Consider the following 16176-nt stretch of genomic DNA (forward strand, 5'->3'; position numbering starts at 1 on the left):
TTACCACTAGCATCCGTCTCCACAATAAAAGGTAAGGAATAGTTAGGCAAGGCTAGCACTGTAGCAGAAACCAATGCCTGTTTTAGTATACTAAAAGCCTCATAAGCTTGTTCAGACCAGTGGAACCCTTCCTTCTTCAATATATCATGAAGGGGTTTGCATATAATTCCAAAACCATGTATAAACCTCCTGTAGTAGCCTGCAAGTCCTAAGAATCCCCTTAATTGTTTGAGATTAGTAGGCATAGGCCAATTCTGAACAGCTATAATCTTTCTAGGATCAGTTGAAACTCTCTTTGCACTGATGAAATGGCCTAAATACTCCACCTTAGTCACTCCAAAGGCACACTTAGACATCTTAGCATACAACCGGTAGTGTTTCATTAGTTCAGACATAGCATGACTATGAACCAAGTGGTCAACCAATGATTTACTGTAGGTTAAGATGTCATCAAAAAACACCAATACTGACTTTCTTAATAACGGTTTGAAAACTGCATTCATAAGTCCTTAAAAGGAAGATGGAGCATTGGTTAAACCAAAAGGCATAACCAAAAACTCATAATGGCCTTCATAAGTTTTGAAAGCTGTCTTATTAGTGTCTTCTTCAGCCATTCTCAACTGATGATACCCTGCTCTAAGATCAATCTTTGAGAATATAACAGCACCCCTTAATTCATCCAACAAGTCTTCAATCATGGGAATTGGGAATTTGTCTTTAATAGTTAACTAATTGAGACTTCTATAATCAACACAAAGTCTCCAAGACCCAACTTTTTCCCACCAACACCACAGGAGAAGCATATGGGCTAGAACTATGTTGAATAACCCCTTGATCCATCATTTTCTGTACCAATTTCTCAATAATATCCTTCTTAAATGCAGGATATCTGTAAGGTCTCTTACTAACAGGAATTGCTGATTTCATCAATGGAATTTGGTGATCAAATACACCTCTATGAGGTGGTAAGGTGCTAGGCAGTTCAAAAATACAAGCAAATTGTTCCAATAAGGGCTTCAATTCTGGTAACAAATTAGTACCTGGAGTGACTTGAATACTGCAACAATTTACTTCATTTACTGTTGGGTTGGTTACTGTCATCATGAAAATTTGAGCTTCTTGGCCTTCTTTCTTGATTAGGGACTTAGCCTTAGCAGTTTTTATGTGTACTCCAGCTCCTCTTAACACATGCTTCTTTCCTTGATACCTGAATTCAATGGACTTATTTTGGAAGTCAAATAAGATTCTTCCCAATGTAGTTAACCACTGAACCCCCAATACAATGTCAATATTTCCTAGTGGTAAGATTAGGAAATCAGATGAAAATAAAGTGTCTTGTAAAAGCCAAGTGAGATCCTTACATACTGATGTAGTCTGCACTTTTCTGCCATCTGCTACACTAATAGATTGCTCATAAATAGGAGAAGCTTTACATTGCAATTTTGTGGCTACCTCTTGATCAATAAAGTTTTGTGTGCTTCCTGTGTCAATTAAGATCTGCAAGGGTCTTTTTTCATGATACCCTATGACCCTAAGTGTTTGATATCCTGTCAAGATCATGTAGTGATATAGCCATGAACTCATCTACTTCAATAGTCACTATAGGGACTGATTCTTGTACTTCAGCTAGCTCCATGTCCCTTTCTTCTACTTCTTCTACCTCCACCATATACAACTGTTTATTACTTCTACAATTGTGCCCTTGTACATATTTCTCATCACAGAAAAAACAAAGGCCTTTTGCCCTCTTCTCATTCATTGCTGCTGCCGATAGTCTTTTACCAGGAATTTTGCTACCTTTAATTTTCTTTTGTTCAAATGGTTGCTCATAAGTGGAATTGGATGCAAGGTTGTAAGAAGGTTTCTGGGTATACACAGGCTTAACCACTGCAGGAGTAGGTAATAATCAACTACTATTCTTATAAGGTACCTTCAAACCCCATGACTGAGCTTGTGCTTCAAACACCTCTTCTTGTAGCCTAACTACCTTATAAGTCTGCATCAGTATTTTAGGACCTTGTATTCTAACAGCCTTATTTAGTGCTGGAGTTAAACCCCCTAGGAAGCAGCTGATAGCATTTTCATTTGACAAGTTAACCCTAGTCAGAAGTTTATCAAATTCTGCCTGATACTCCCTTACACTACCAGTTTGTCTCAAGTTCATTAGGGCTTCCATTGGATCCTCAAATCCATCTCCAAACCTCTCATTTAGGGATATGACATATTCAGTCCAAGTAGGATCCACTACAGAATTCCTACACCTCATATATGCTCCATGCCAGGCTATGGCCTCACCATCAAAATGGATGGAAGCTACCTTAACCCTCTGCTCAAAAGGTACTTCATCCATGGAAAAAAACTGGTCGACCTTATATAACCAAGTCCTTAAAGCTTGGTCTGAAAATCTAGGAAATTCAAGTCGAGAATACTTTGTAAAGTAATTGCCATATGAATTTGAGTTGTGATGACTTTCCTTGGGCCTTTCCTCTTGCTGCAGCTCCATTGAACCAGCCCTTCCATTAGTGGATTCTGCCCTGTTTGGTTCTTTTCCTTTCCCTTTCTGCGCCATTGATCCCAATGCTTCACGAATCTCTAACAATTCTTTATCAGTCTGTTGATTTTTTGCATTCATATTCAACATTCCTTCCATTAACTGCTGCAGCTGATCTTGAATTTGTGTCATCCATTTTTTCCCCAGATTTATCTTGACCTTTACTTCTCACCATTATTATTCCAAGAACCTACAAGCTTTGATACCAATTGATGCACTTAAAGGAATTCGCAACTGAAAATTGTTAATCTAGGAGCTATGCTTGAAGAAAATGATAGCTAAATCAGGGATTAATCCGAGAATTGAAGCTAAAAAGAGATTATAGAGAGAATATAGAAGAGATAAACTTGAGATATTATTCATGAATGAATGCTTACACCAGTAATGCTTGGTTTTATAGCTAACAATCCCACTTGACAGTTGTAACTAACTCTCTAACTGATTAACTACCCATGTGACTTGAGCTACAGTAATAACTGCAATGAACAGTAAAAACAAAATTTTGAATTCTAATACAGTTTAACTACTTCTAACTAATTTGTTGATTCCAGCTGTGCTTCACTTCATTTTCAGTTCCCCAGCTTGTATCAATCGTGGTACCTAGGGGCACTTTCGAACATCGATCAAAAAGCATATAGAGAGAAGATGGATGAAACGAGGCCCTTTCTCAACAATGCAGTAAGGAGACAAAGACAACTTTCCGAGGTGACCACATATGCGTATAGAAATATACCCGGAATAAAGACGATGGTCCAATTAGTTGGTACAGCCTGCAGCGGACTAGAATCATGGCTTATCTGCTTAGGTCATAGTCCTTTAGAGCATAGTTGTCAAAATCTGATTGGGCAAGGCCCCCCATTGAAAGTTATAAATATGACATACTCCCCACTTCGAAAGTATCATCTTCCTCCCTCACACTCTGTATCAATACAATTGCTTGGCCCTTAAGTTTCTCTTTACTATGCTATTCAATTGTTTTCTAGTCTTACCAGTACATGGTTCTAGCTCTCGGAAGCACTCGTAGACAACCTTTGCTCACTCAAACTTGTTTATTATTGTCTCCTTGATATTGTTGATTCTCTTACTCGTTAAATACTCTAACCGCTAACAATCGAACTCTAAGCAAGACTGAATCGTAACACATCCTCTTGACTAACCTACAAATGTACCAAATCTACGGTAACAATTCAGACTTCCTCTTCAGTTGTATAGGTGCACTAAAATAATATTGAAACTACTGAGTCATTTATTAGCCACATTAGAGGTAAATAACTAAGAGCACATAAATCGGAGAATAATGAGAATTATTAAAATTGATATTAAGTTTAAAAACAACTCTTTTTGTTTACACCAATTTTAAAAATTACTTGGTTCAAGTTTATGTTTGAGATATTTGGTTGGTGTCTGTGTTAGATTGTGGAGCCTAATTAATATGTGGCGTACTGTTATTAATATAAATAATCCATCCGTCATGAAATTTACTCACGGGTGTTAGTGTGTGCGCACGCAAATCGATCCTAACAGTCTGAACATCAGTTTGGAGCTAACGGTTAACATTTAAGGGCTACATTGAGGTACATTGAGCCTGATGTGATGACCCGTCATGTCATCGTGTGGCATCATTTGGACCATCTTTGCGATGTAGTTACGCACAAGTGTCTAAGGAGACTAGCACATGGGAGAACTTTCTAGAAACATATGGAGATTTTCGTGGCAAAACCTTCGAATTCCATGTATTTGCATGGAAGGTCTTTGGAAAACTTTAATGGTTGGGGTTGAATTGTTCAACTCCAACAACGAAAAGGCCATAAATGAGAAAAGGTTCGAGTTTAACCATAATTAATGTTTATTGTCTGGTTCACAACGCAGCATAGCTCATAGTTTTTATACTTCAGAACCATCTATAGGAAAGTGGATGGGATAGGGGACAAGGGCGAACTTCAAGTTCCTTATTATGTGACAGACTCTTATTGGTTACTATCAAGAAATGAGGCTCCACGCCCAGCTATATGAAACAGCAAATCTCTCTTTTAAGTAGCATAAGTCCGTCAATTGATTGATCAGCAATGCGGTTTTTCAGTTAGAAAACTGCAGGCAAACCGTTGGGAGTTATCACACACTCGCCCCATGAGGCAGTCAGGATACTGGTAGTACTTGATCAAAGTTGTCAATGTGCGTTGGAGTTATATCCTCAGCCACTGCAAAATGTCCAACCGTTCGGGCAAAGAATACCACTTGTTGCTCAAGAGTATATTTTATGCTTTCCGCCTGTGAAAAATCTTGTGAGATGGGAACTCCCAGAATTCCATGCTTCAATTTGAGCATAATAACTAAATCATTTGATTGCTTTGGGTAAGGACAAACCACATAAAAAAGTAGCAGTAGCATCATAAAATGTTTTATGAATGTGGAGAAATGGTAGAAGTAAATGGCCAAAGATGCCCAGGACGTAATAACTACACATGTAATACTTAGTTCTCACCTTCCGAAACCCATGAGATTCTCCTTCATACTCCACGAGAGCCACAGGTAACCCCTTTTCCTTCAAGGTGTGGTAGATTTTTCGGGCCTGTTCTGGCTGGACAACCTGTAAACAAATGTTTCTGTTTTCCTAATTACAAGGAACTTCAATAATTGTATAGTTGTTCGATTCAAGCTACTAGTTTTCCATCACAAAATGAAAAATGATAACTTTTAGGCTCCATTAAGATCAAAATTGAATAACATGGTACAGTTTCCTTTCTTAAAAGGAGTTCGTTAAACAAAGACTGTTACTTACCCAACAACAGCAGTTTCCTACCGTTAATAATGCAGAGTAAAATGAAAAAAAGAACAAGTTACAGCAGTTTACCGTGTCTTCTAATCCTTGGAACAATATTATGGGGCAAGAGAATCGATCAACAAAGTTGATAGGAGACCGCTCATTTAAAGCAATTTCATTACCTATATCAAGAGAAAGAATGTTAAATTGTGACCAAAAATATATGGAATATTCAGTAAGTTGTCAATAAATAATTACCACCGAGATTAATGATATAGTGGGATTCAAATTTGTGCATCGAATCACTCAATGACTTCAAATCGGCTATCTGTTAAAACAGCAGAAAGTGTGTTAGCTCATGACTGGATTTCACGAGAACCATGTTTTCCAAACCACTCACCCCCTCCCCAGTCCGATAGTGCAGTAGGATAGGAGGTACAAGTTTGTGCAAGAGAACTGATAAACTGAGCATACTGTAATCGACGTATTCCATTGAAGCTTTTCGACATATTCAAAAGGAGATGCAGACACAGAAAATCAAGTAAATGTATTTAAATTAAGCCAGTTATTCCCAAGGAGAACAAACATGAGTAAATATGACTAACCATCACTTAAACTTCAAATTATGCTATCTCATTGTCCTTTTTCCTGTTTTACCCTCCGAATATGCTCACATGATAGCTCATGGAGAGAACAAGGGAAGGATTTTCTAAGCATTTCACTTCGGCTGAGCCAAACACTAACTTGACCATGCCCTCTATAATACTATATTGATGTTGCATAACGACTTACTCCAAATAAAGAAGCGCCGGCTCTGAATGTATCTCTGAAAGCAAGAGAAGCTAATGTTGTGTAACCACCAGCAGAACACCCAGTTATACAAAGGCGCTTTCCATCAACCTTCCCCTCATCCACCTTAATCAACAAAGGTTCCTAGTTAAACCTCTAGCTAGAAAAAAAAAAAGAAGAAAAGAATAGAAAAATAATAATTAAAGGTACGGGACACATTTAATTCAATTTACCAAGTATTTAGCACAAGAGCAACAATCATTGATGTCAACAATTCCCCACTTCCCCAAAAGGCATTCTCGGTACGCCCTGCCATAACCTTGAGTGCAAATTAGTGAACACTTAGTTATCTGATATATAGAAGGGTACAAGTAAACCTTAAATACTTAATGGAGTGTAATGTATTAGAACTGAAGAAACTGCAATATATAGTAAATTGCAGAAAATTTATTGTAAATCAGATGCAGCTGAATTTGACAACCAATAAATAACAAATGAAATATATTGTCTGAATCCAAGAAATCTGGAAGGTAAAGTACATTGCTCAAACTCTGATAGCATACCTGTACTTCCTCCATAGTTAACATCGACAAATGCCCATCCTCGACTAGTCCAATATTGGATGCTAAGACTTAAGGTTCCATATGCCTCCCCTGTTGGCCCTCCTGTATCACACATGAGCACAGTTCACAATCGGTCAACTTTGTGCATACCCAAAATGAAAAGAAGACTAATGAAGCATGGTGAAAGCAAGGTGATTAATAGTGTAGGAACAGGAAAATAGAAGTTTACCAGAATGGTGTTTTACCAGTGGTATTTTGAATCTTATACTATTTGATTTTAGTTTTTACAGGTTGTTTTATTATGTTCAGGGTAAGAAGTTGCCACAGAAGTAAACCTTAAAACAAGTTATGTTTTATTGTTGCTGTTGTTTCTTTTCTTTTTTCTTACTTAAAATTTAAAATAGACCACGGCTCAAGTAATGAGATTAGATTCTCTTATTAGTTTGATTTGATACTTGGATGTTTTAAAAGTGAATTATCTGCGTTTAACAGATTTTTTCCTTTGCTTGATGTTCTCGATATACTTTTCTAATCCATCTTCTTTATAGTTTCCTAATTTTCCTATGTATTTGCTTCTATATGTTTTCATTGTGCTGCAACAACTGATTTTATCTTCATTTTGACATAGAAGTCTGCATAAAAGATACAGGAGTAACATAAGTGTGAGGACAAGTGCAACAACGTTTTGATCACAAAGTACAAGTGGTACAGAAATCCAGTGACATATACTACCACAAAAGACAGACTGTCAGTTATCCATAGCATCATCGGAAGTTTCAATCTCTCTGTTATGTCGGCTATATTCCTTGCTCGAAACCAAACAAGAGATATTATGAAAGCAACCCACAGAATTGCATTTCAATAATCTAGAATCATTCACTGTATTGTCAGGCTCAACTGAGGAAGTGCTGTAAGGCATAAGTAAGTTGTTTCAAACAACAAGTGGCCTACATAATCTCACATTATAATGATCAAACTACGAGCCAGAAGTCAATGTGGTTATTATTTTAAACATGTCTTCATCTTGTTACCGAATTTTATATATAAAGGAATCACATGCTTATTTGAAATCTGGAACTTCCAATAAAGCTAAATAGAGAAAAGAAGTGATCTTGCCATTGAGATGATAAAATCAGTCCTACCATGAAACATAATTTTAGATATGGATCAAGAAGCAATAGAATTATTTCCTCAGACACAGTAACACATACAGAAAACGACACATGCAGACTCACTTATCTGGATATCCCTATATTCACGGTACATGTGCGCGTGTCTACATGTGCATGCGTGCATGCACGCGCTCTCAATGGTTGGTATATTTGTAGAAAGGTCAGCTTTTTTATTTTTTTCCTGATAACAGCCAGAAAACAGCTAAGAAGATGAAAAACGCTTCCCTTTACACTAAGTCACTAACTATTGAAAAAGAGACTTTTCAGTAAGAAAAGAGAAGAAAAACACCATATTTCCTTTCATTGACAGCTCCATTCATGACACTCGTCTTTTGACTATGTGAAAGCCAACAGCACTGCCATATAACAAGCTTTAAAATGTACAATGCTTAGTATCTTAATTTTTCAGTGCTTTAATCAATGTCGTGGAAAACTAAAGTAGTACTCGGTGCCAGGGGCGGCTCAAGCATATTTGTGGCCTAAGGCCAAAATCAAAGGAAGGACTTAAATTTTAAGAAGAGTTAATATAATTTTTTGTAAAGTCTACTTTTTAAATTTTCATGAGATGCAAAGTTCTTAATAATATCTTTATCAATTAATAATATAACCAATCCATTTGATCTTTTGAAGACATAGTAACTTTTACTAATTCATTCATTTTACAAGAAAAATTAATTTTTTTCTACAATTAGTATTTAATATTTTTTTTAAATAAATAACCTATAATCTATTATTGTTAAAGAAAAGAGGTCCCTAAGGTGGTTGCCTTTTTTCTACAAGGGTTGAGCCGGCCCTGCTCGGTGCATAATGAAAATATGACTTTAAGGAAATGCGAATCATATACCATGGCTTTCTAGCAATAGTGGAGGTTTTTCTTCCTGACTACCATTATATTCTACCATTATATTCTGGATTACACGGAGGATAGAAGTACGCATAGGCATTTTGACCAGCCACATCTGTTGGAAATTCAATAAGCTCTGGCAGGCTAAAATATGATATGTACTTGTCAATGTCTGAAAAAGATGACCACATAATACTGAATTCTACAACATCTGACATATGATCATCCAGTATGACCTGTTGCAAAGCATGGAATTCATCAAGTCAAACTGTGGAATAGCTATTTGAAAAAGCCACTTCAACAGAAATGAACAATTATAACCTTTGCTAAAGAAGTAGGAAGAACAGAAGATGCACCCTCAATGTAAAGGATCTGGCCACTTGCAAGCTAAACATTTTTAAAAGATAGTTACACTTTCTGAATGTTGCACTAATAAGAAGATAGTTACACTTTCTGAATGTTGCACTAATAAGAAGATAGTTACACTTTCTGAATGTTGCACTAATAAGACATTAAGAACGATATAAGCTGCAACTTACAATATTTGATATGTAAGTGAATGGAATATCAACTGAACAGAAAGAGTTCTTAGCTTGATTTATAACATCAAGATATGACTTTCCATGTTGCCTGCAAGCCATCACAGATGGAAGCAATTTTATTAGACATGTCAACTTAACACTCCAAGAGAGAGAGGATTGGGAAACAGTTAAACGAACTGGGATGGTATTGCAGTAGAGAGAGAGACCTGTAGCTGCAAGCAATAATCGCTGATTCCTCCTTTCGCTCAATGATGTCGTAACATCGATTTCCAAAAACCCAAAATGGTCTTGTGAACTCAGCGTTCAAAGAGTGAATTGCAAGGACCTCATTTTTATCTTCGGTCTGATGTAGAAGTGATAACAAAAGATGAACTATCAACCAACACCATAAAGTGCAAAATTTGCGGAACTCTTAAGGTGTAATGTATTTACCCATTTGTGTATGTTCCAAAACCCTGTGTTTCTATCTGTTATGAAAAATAATTCCCCTGCAATAACTCAAGGAGGCTGCTTCAGATATTCTAAGTAGTATTGATGGTAGCAGGTGCTCTGCTTTTGGAATGAGGAGAACAGCAGAATCTCAGAACTTATCCTGCCTTTGGACGACCATAGAGGCTCAGTTGGAGATTCCACGATAGTAGGACAGCCACCAGCAACTAGTACTCGCTTGTCGATGTCTCTATATTAGTAAATTAAACCAATTGTTAACAACCTATAGCAAAATTGGATTCAATGTGCATGAAAACAAAAGACGGAAGAGCATCTGTACAGCAACGTGGTTGTAATTATCAATAATACGGAGAGAATGTAAGATGACTTCCCTTAATCAGTAGAGAGAATGTAAGAAGACTACTCACCCGCTCTCAGATATATACCCAACCCAAAGCTCTGCTTTATCCCAATGCATGTTAGGGTGGCTCCATTCTATCCAGGCCAAGCGTTCCCCTTTCATGTCCATCCGTGGAAATGCATAGAAGTCATTTCCACTAATCAAGACTTTTGGTTCTGAAATTCATAAAATAAAAGCAGAAGCAGAAATTCATTTGCATTCCATTTTAGCATGATAGATCAATTGATTCACAATACTTCAAAGCCTTTGCCACTTACATAACTTCAGTGGTTTTACCATTAAGGGCAATACTCACAATCTCAGTAGTTGGCTTCGCATCAAACTCGCGATGATCTATTTGTAGATAGAAATGAGCAAGAATATACAGTTACAGAAAAAAACACTGCAGAGAAAGTAACCTTTCTAGAAACTATAATAAACAAAACATGTGATTATAAGTAAAGATATACGTACCTTCTCTAACAGCAATATAACGGTTAAAACGGCCATCAAAAACCCCATCAGCATACCTTACAACAGGTCCCCCATAATCTGGAGTTATTGGCACTGGACCTGAATCTATGATTAACAAATTATCAATTTGATCAGTTCCACGGCTACAACTTCTGTGACAAATAATAAACTTGCTACTTCCTCTGCCCTATTTATACAAGATTAGAGTTTGGAGAACTAATCTTTTTTTCCTTTGATAATGAATTTTTGAACATTTCCAAATGATAAGTAGCATAAACAATGATGTATAGAAGGTTTAAGAAGAAAGACAGATATCTTGCACAATCAACTAAGTCATAAGATACCAAAAGAATCTTTTTCAAAAAGCAAAAAAAAAATTGTCTTACAAAAAGTTGTGTCCGTGTCAAAATAAAAATGTAAGAGTCAACTAGTTCCATAATATATAAAAGTGACAACCTTTTTCTGAAAATAAAAGCGTGTCTTAACAAATTAGGAAAGCGGGGGTAACTTGGAGATCATTTGAGCGGACAGACCCTTCAAATCTTGAATTAAAATAGAACGGGACCTAAATTATCTTTTCCTCCTTTCTTTTCTTTGTCTTGTGTGATCATCATTTGCTCTGATCAATGGCATTAACTCCGGTCAGCCCCAACAACTTGCTGCATGGCATCATCACGGTAATTTTTTTCTATTTCTTATTTTGAACTGTTGGGCCAGGATTTAAGGTTTGAGGGAGAATTGATGAGTATGGATAGAGAAGAAGAATAGGAATTTCAATTATAAGTTGTTATTGTGGAACTCCAAAGAAAGATTAATGTGAGAGTAGTTATTTAGAGTTGTCTCTGTTGTTGTGGAATTGTTGCGTCCTGCTTGAGTAATATTTTTGACAACTTCAATAGTTGTTTAATTGTTTAAACTTTTCTGCCTTGTGTATGTAGACAAATGACCCATATACTGAAAAAAAGAACTAGGACATCTAGCTGCTTCCATCAAAAGAGCTAGGACATCAAGCAAAAGACATTACTGGAGGAGCTTTCTGACCAGACTAACAAAGATGACAGTTCAGGAGCTGGCTACGGAAGAAACAACCATTTAGGAGTCCGAAAATGGGCAGGCGCCAGCTGGAGAATAAGAAAGACATGAAATTATTTGTAAAATCCGGCTGGATACCAAGAAAGAGATGAGAGAGAAGTAGTTGATCAACCAATTGAGGATCCGACAATGATCGATGAAAGAAGAAGCAACAGACTAAATGATGATGAGGATGCAGAGTCATTTATAGAGACTGATATTGATGATGCAGCTAGTACAGACAATGATCTCGAGAATCTTTCGATTCCGGAATCCATCAAGAGCATTGATATTAAAAGGTATGGCAGGAGAACATGTTGCTTCTTCTTAGCTTGATCAACACCTTATTCTTGCAACACGTAATATATCACCTTGCACATCCCCATTGTTTCTTTTACAGTGGAGGGAATGTTATGAGATACGTTCTAGGATAAGGTTTTAAGGAATCTTTTGATGAAGTAATAAGGAATTCCATTGCTGGCATCAAGAAGATGCAGAATAGTACAAAAGTTAGGAAGATGACAGTAGTTAATTAGCTCAAATACAAAAAAGACTAAACTAGTACCAGGGAGCTAACAAAGTTCAAATAGTTCTCAGGGAAATCTATGGGCGAAAGGCTCTGCCAACTATATAGATACAAAGACACCTAGCCTTAAGGGAGTAATTTGGAGTTTCTAAAACCTTCAAAACATTTGTGGTTCCTTTCTGACCATAGACACCAAAAGATACTAGCAGGAATCATCTTCCAGATTGGCTTAATGGCCTAACCAACTCTCCAAATGCACCAGCATTCAAAGGCCTCATTGGTGCTATCGATGTGGAATTACCCAATTGATACCAAATATAGACAAAAACATACTCCATAAGTCAGTAGCAACTGTACAATGTAAAAATAGATGGTTGTTTGACTCAAGGTTCTGTTGGCACAAGTAACATCTATTGGCAATCTGAAATTTTCTTAAGGCTATCTTGAGTGAGGCAAGCTTCATGAAGAGCTGTCCAGCTGAAGCAAATGATCTTAGTTGGGAGCTTAGTCTTCCATATCAACTTCCATGGCCAATTACGAAGCACCCTATTAGGAGCATATGAGTTTGCATAGCCTGCTTTGACTGAGTATTTACTATCCTTGTCACTGCCCCACATTAACTTGTCTGCTTCCTGGACATTTATCACCTATCCTTCTAGCCTAGAAACAAGTTGACCACTTCTTCGATTTCCTAATCTTGTAGGTTCTTTCTGAATACTATATACCAGGTGTTGTCTGCCCTATTCTGAGATATGGAAGAATTTGGTTCTCGTGCTATTTGAAATAGACTTGGAATTCCTCCACCAGAATGATATTGTCCATCCACCAACCCTTCCAAAACCAGATATGTATACCATTACCTGCTGAAAGAACTCATCTTTAAGCTTGCATGTACTCTTCCATAGACCCACACCATGAGGGGATCTAGACAGCGTGGAGCACCAATGATTTTGGACTCCATGTTTTGCCTTTATTACTTCCTTCCATTGAGTTTGATCCACCTGAGCGTACCTTCATTACCATTTCATGAATAAGCATTTTTTGTGAAGAGCTAAATTTTTTATGCCCAATCCTCCCAATTGTTTTGGCAGAACCACTTTAATCCACTTTACCATGTGAAACTTGTGATCCTTGTCGTTAACCTCCCATAGGCAATTCCTCCTGCTCTTATCAAGCTGCTTCAGTATCTTGCTAGGTACGGGAAATATTGTCATGTAGTAAGTTGGAATGTGGTCTAACACGCTGTTAATCACTGTCAATCTCCCATCCATTAACAGATACTGCATCTGCCATGATGCCAATCATTTCTCAAACTTCTTAATCACCCCATCCCAAATAGATGTAAATCCAAATGTGGCACCCAGGGGTAATCCAAGATAAGTTGTTGGGAGGGAGCCAGTGGTACAACCCAGGATTCCTGCATGTTCTTCTAGGTCCGAAACCTCATTGACAGGGTATATAACACTTTCTTACATATTTTAAGGAATTCAGAGAAGTGTTGAGGGATCAGCACATTGACAAGGAATTAAAAGAAAGTTGTTTCATGCAATTCTAGATCTGATATGGTTCTCAATGAGATTGTCGCATGATCTTCTTCTTCGCTGGATCTTCTACAAGAAAAATAAGGAGCTTTTGTTCAGTTACAATGGCATGCCTGTTTGTATTCGCATAAACAAGTTTGCGCTCGTGATTTGGACTCCGATGTCACTCTCCTCCTTCGATGACAATGAGAAATTAGCTTTAGCAAAAGTGAAAGGTAACAGATTATTGAATCTAGTGGGAAGTTTGTTACTGTTGTCGTGATCCTTCTAAAGATCTATGATCCAACTGTCAAATAAATGCACATAGCTTCACTGAGCTTGGCTTGCTTCTTGTAGAGCATTCTATGTGTAAAAGATGTAAACAAGGTAGTTGAAGAGGATTGGATCAAATTGACATACAAAAGAAAGTACTCTATCATGCCATCAAATAAGCTACAACCTCACCACTGAATATCTTCTCAAGGAATGGAAACCAACCAAAGCAACTTATAACCTCTACGGCTTCCCATCGGTGTTCGCGGTAACTAATTAATTTTTTTTTCCTTTTTATGTTTTTTGATTTCAATCATATTTTGCTTTTATGTTTTACTAATTGCGTAGTATAGGCTTTGGCATATAAAGTTATTCCGGCCAATTTGATGAATGATGAAGGATGGTTCAACTTCAGACTTACGTGGACAACCATTTAATCATCTCTAGAGACTGAAAATTAGACGGAGGGAGTACATGTTACAAAACTGAGAACTGAGGTTATATGCAAAGCTGATGAAGGTGTATCTCAGACTTGCAAAGTGATACAAGTTCATTGGTTATCACTTATCAGTTAGTTAGTTAGTTAGGAGTTTTCACTACAATTAGGTCCTGCCGTATTTTCATTTTCTACATCTGTAGTCCTTGTCAGAGTATGTTATTTCCGTATGATTATTACATATTTGTAGGTTAACCCTAGAATATTTTCTTGTCTTTTCTTAGCTGCTACAGTAATATGTCCATAGTTTGGCTACTGTTCCATTGAAAAGTTTACCACTTGGATTTCATTTTGTATGATATGCTAACCTGGAGAATGGAGAAGTTGTTTGTACAATCTCTGGTCATCAAAATTGGAGAAAACAAGTACATCTCCATAAACCCCAAAAGCGGCACCACCATATTCATGAACAGTTGTCCGAACATTAAAGTCTGTTGGTGTAATATCTTGGGGTGGTTCCCCTGGTTTGGGTGATTCTTTAACAAGAACAGCACGTCCAGACTGAGCAGGGGGAGTTTCCAGCCAAATTAGATGGCCGTGGGAGTCGACAGTGAAGCCTTCAAGGCGCTTATCGGAACCCGAGACAATATCGGCAGTGATAGGTGACTTCCATGACCCATATGGTGCACTACTTTTTCCACCCGAACAACTCATGCTTATCTTCAATCTAAAGGTTGAATAAATGTAGTGGACAAGTTCAATAATGGAACACAGCAAATCTGAATGACAAAGGTCAACGCGGCTTTTGATATAGAAAACTGAACAATTAGGCCGACAACCTTTTCCAAACGTCTTATTGTTAAATCAATCAATATTATTATTATTACTACTGTTAATAAGAGCGAAGAAGAGGCAACTCTTCGTCAACATGTCTGATTTTCACCTGCTTCAGTTGTTATTATATTATTCTTAATTAATTATTTTAAGTTATTTATATATAAGAATTACTACAATTAATAAGAGTAAAGAAGCAAATAGCTCTTCGTCAACATATCTGTTTCTTCACCTGCTTTAGCTATTTCGTAATTTTATTATATTATCTCTAATTAATTATTTTAAATCATTTATATAAAAAAAATTAATAATACTTAATTACTACTATTAATATTCCGTAATTTTACTATATTATCCCTAATTAATTATTTTAAATTATTTATATATAAGAAAATTAATAATACTTAATTACTACTATTAATAAGAGTGAAGAGGCATGCAGCTATTTGTTAACATGCTTGCTTCTTCACCTGTTCCGTGATTTTACTATATTATTCCTAATTAATTATTTTAAGTCATTTATATATAAGAAAATTAATAATACTTAATTACTACTATTAATAAAGTGAAGAAGCAGGCAGCTCTTCATCAACATGCCTGCTTCTTCACCTGTTCCGTGATTTTACTATATTATCTTTAATTAATTATTTTAAGTCATTTATATATAAGAAAATTAATAATACTTAATTAAAAAAATTATTTTACTACTATTAATAAGAGTGAAAAAGCAGGCAGCTCTTCGTCAACATGTCTGCTTCTTCACCTACTTTAGTTGCTTCGTGATTTTACTATATTATTCTTAATTAATTATTTTAAGTCATTTATATATAAGAAAATTAATAATACTTAATTTTAAAAAAGGTAAAATAGACATTTATAATATGGCTGTTTCAGCTGCTTCAATCATAGTTTTATTATATCACCTTAAATTAATTATTATAAGTCATCTAGATATTAAAAAATTAATAATATTTAATAAATAATAAAATAG

At 36.3% G+C, this 16176-nt stretch overlaps 1 protein-coding gene and 1 pseudogene across 1 annotated transcript; both read right to left on the reverse strand.

Annotated features, from left to right (window-relative positions):
• Positions 1 to 509: 509 nt before the first annotated feature.
• On the reverse strand, positions 510 to 2683 carry LOC107844474. The gene is made up of 4 exons (XM_016688882.1): positions 1931 to 2683; positions 1589 to 1864; positions 774 to 1497; positions 510 to 688 (listed from the first exon to the last, which is right to left on the reverse strand). Exons 1-4 carry the CDS (start codon positions 2681 to 2683, stop codon positions 510 to 512), a joined length of 1932 nt encoding a protein of 643 aa, XP_016544368.1.
• A 1676-nt stretch (positions 2684 to 4359) lies between these two features.
• Positions 4360 to 15202, reverse strand: LOC107843419 (annotated as a pseudogene).
• Between the last annotated feature and the right edge of the window lie 974 nt (positions 15203 to 16176).

The sequence above is a fragment of the Capsicum annuum genome, chromosome 10 (assembly GCF_002878395.1).
Source record: "Capsicum annuum cultivar UCD-10X-F1 chromosome 10, UCD10Xv1.1, whole genome shotgun sequence".
In the NCBI taxonomy this organism is placed as follows: domain Eukaryota; kingdom Viridiplantae; phylum Streptophyta; class Magnoliopsida; order Solanales; family Solanaceae; genus Capsicum; species Capsicum annuum.